Source organism: Eurytemora carolleeae, unplaced genomic scaffold (assembly GCF_000591075.1).
Source record: "Eurytemora carolleeae unplaced genomic scaffold, Eaff_2.0 scaffold387, whole genome shotgun sequence".
Taxonomy (NCBI): Eukaryota; Metazoa; Arthropoda; class Copepoda; order Calanoida; family Temoridae; genus Eurytemora; species Eurytemora carolleeae.
In genome coordinates, this window is record NW_019396360.1 from 1 (window position 1) to 3,020 (window position 3,020).

Here is a 3,020-nt window from a genome sequence, read left to right on the forward strand (position 1 = left end):
GATCCAGGTTATTTCTTAAAAATTTACTGAATTTTTTAACAAAAAATAATTTTCAATTTTTTTTACTTTTTTCGCTTGTTTTTATCCTAAAACTTGATAAACTATCAGAAATGAGGAAATTTATATTATCTCTCTTTTTTCAAAACTTCAGAATTGGGGTTTAGGAGTAAAAAAGTTTTTTTTTTCAGTTTTTGGTTGATATTTTACCCCCTGGATCCGGATCCAGGAAGCAAAAATCTTGCGGATCCAACGGATCCGGATCCTAAGCACTGCTAATAAATAAATATTTTATCCGAATTTTAATAAATTATGGTTGTAAATAATTTCTCAACAAGATGTTTATAGACACTAAAATTGAAAGTGGTATGTATTTGATATTTATGAAATATCCCGAGTCCACAACTTTTGAATGAAATAGCGCTTATATCTATAACCTGCAACTTAACCCGTATCCATAGAGAATACTGTTAATGATGTGAAGATGTTTGATAACTGTTCTGCGTAGTTTATTGCTATTTTTTTACCATATAATTAAAAAAAATTTATTCCAAAAAAAACCTTTACTCTAAACACAAAGATTTGATTGTTTTAGTAAATAATATTCTCTGGGAAGCTGAAAGCAGAAACCTCTGATGCTTCAGTAATCCTTTCGTTAAGATAAAGCTTAGCAGCATTAATAACTTAACAACCTTCAAGCCGACATCAAATAACATCTTCCGGCGTCTTCTTAAATTCGAGTTTTACAATAGCCATCTTATTAAACTTACTATACGAAAGGGATAAACTTAACTTTCCAGACAACAAAATATACGGTTTAGCGCTTTCTGAATTAACAATTTGCAAGTTTCGACCTTAGGATAAAATATGGCGAATTATATACCGTTCTATAATATTGTTTACTAGTATTATGGCGGATTATATACCGTTCTATAATATTGTTTACTAGTATTATGGCGGATTATATACCGTTCTATAATATTGTTTACTAGTATTATGGCGGATTATATACCGTTCTATAATATTGTTTACTAGTATTATGGCGGATTATATACCGTTCTATAATATTGTTTACTAGTATTATGGCGGATTATATACCGTTCTATAATATTGTTTACTAGTATTATGGCGGATTATATACCGTTCTATAATATTGTTTACTAGTATTATGGCGGATTATATACCGTTCTATAATATTGTTTACTAGTATTATGGCGGATTATATACCGTTCTATAATATTGTTTACTAGTATTATGGCGGATTATATACCGTTCTATAANTTTGGGGACTAAAGGTTTCGTAGTTTAAGAAGATAGAGGGGTTTACTTCAGAACAAGAAATTGAAATTTAATTACAGTGCAAGTCTAATGGTTCACTTTCTTGTTGTTGTCACGAGAATTTACTTTCTGGTTGTTGTATTGCATCTTTGATGAAAAATCCTGCAATTTCCTGTAAATAAAACGAACTGTTGTGTGAGAGACGTCTAAGCGAGAAGAAAGCCTTCACTCCCCTCCCTGAGCGCTAGGATTAGAACCCTTTCCAGCTCCTGGTAGTTCTCTGCATCCGGGAGAACCAGGAGGTTGAAACAGGTATGTGAGGTTGGTAAACTACCCTTCTCTCCTCCTAGACTAATCTGCAGGATGGGAGAGAGCTCAGACCAACCACCTGGAGGTAGAAGTGAGGATCCTGTTACAAACTGGACAAACCGAGCCATGTCCTCGTTAGAGAAGTGGGATAAAGCTTCCCAAAACCATTTCAGGATACGAGAGAATCTAAAACAAAACAAACATTAAAACATTGGAACTCAAAAAAGAAAATATAAACATCTACATCTACATCTTCATTCTACAATCTGATTCAGAAAATTAAAAGAAATATTTTCAATTTTGGTAGTCTTTAATATTTCAAAATTACAATTTCTAAGGGGTGTAATTGTATAATAAGAAAAAGCAAGATTTATTAAAAAAAAATGTGTATACGTGAACCTGAGAGTTTGAATTCCAACTATAGCATGATTATCCTTGAGCTGATCTAGATTATATTGTCGAATACCACACAGTAGAAGTTCAAGTTCATACTCATCCCATAGAGTTAATAGCTCAGGAGGAACCAGAGTCTGAACTCCTAGATATACAATATACATCCATCAAAGGAACTGCAAATTTTATTATTATCTTTGAAGCGTTCGTTAGTCATTTGGTAGTTCAAACTTTTTGATTTTTTTTTACACCAAAGGTTGCAAAGATATATGGATTAGTATCAGAGTTATTTTTGAAACCAAAAAAATTAAAGAAACCACATTTTATCTTGATAGATTGATTATATGATAATGTAATTTAGTTTAGCCACAACATCAAGTTTAAATGTTTATATTTCAACGATTCTCTCAGCATCTACTCTTAAATAGTAAGAATAAAAATATGTCCTTGTAGGTAAATGTTTAAAATAAATAACACCAACAGACCTTCATTGAACGCCTCCATCTGTTTACTGATCCTGTCAACCATCAGATATCTGGACATCTGCTGAATATACTCCTGTTTATTACTCTCAGTAACATTCTAAACACCAATCAATCAATCAATCAATCAATCAATCAATCAATCCGCCTGCTCTCCTACCTTGAATGCTCCCCCAGGGCAGAGGTCTTCTGTATACCTACTCCCTGCTATCCAACCTTGAATGCTCCCCCAGGGCAGAGGTCTTCTGTATACCTACTCCCTATAACATTCTAAACACCAATCAATCAATCAATCAATCAATCAATCAATCAATCAATCAATCCGCCTGCTCTCCTACCTTGAATGCTCCCCCAGGGCAGAGGTATTCTGTATACCTACTCCCTGCTCTCCTACCTTGAATGCTCCCCCAGGGCAGAGGTCTACTGTAAACCTGCTTCCTGCTCTCCTACCTTGAATGCTCCCCCAGGGCAGAGGTCTACTGTAAACCTACTCCCTGCTCTCCTACCTTGAATGCTCCCCCAGGGCAGAGGTCTACTGTAAACCTACTCCCTGCTCTCCTA

The 3,020-nt window shown here is 34.5% G+C and overlaps 1 protein-coding gene across 1 annotated transcript in view; it reads right to left on the reverse strand.

Annotated features, from left to right (window-relative positions):
• Nucleotides 1-1,384: 1,384 nt before the first annotated feature.
• The window catches only part of LOC111701715 (apoptosis-resistant E3 ubiquitin protein ligase 1), a 21,151-nt gene continuing 19,515 nt past the window's right edge, over nt 1,385-3,020 (reverse strand). Inside the window, exons 23-26 of the mRNA XM_023473120.1 lie at nt 2,854-2,946; nt 2,463-2,559; nt 1,984-2,122; nt 1,385-1,770 (exon numbers count right to left, since the gene is read on the reverse strand). Coding sequence (XP_023328888.1) covers nt 1,482-1,770; nt 1,984-2,122; nt 2,463-2,559; nt 2,854-2,946 — 618 coding nt within the window. The 3' untranslated portion in view covers nt 1,385-1,481. The remainder of the gene's footprint in view (nt 1,771-1,983; nt 2,123-2,462; nt 2,560-2,853; nt 2,947-3,020) is intronic.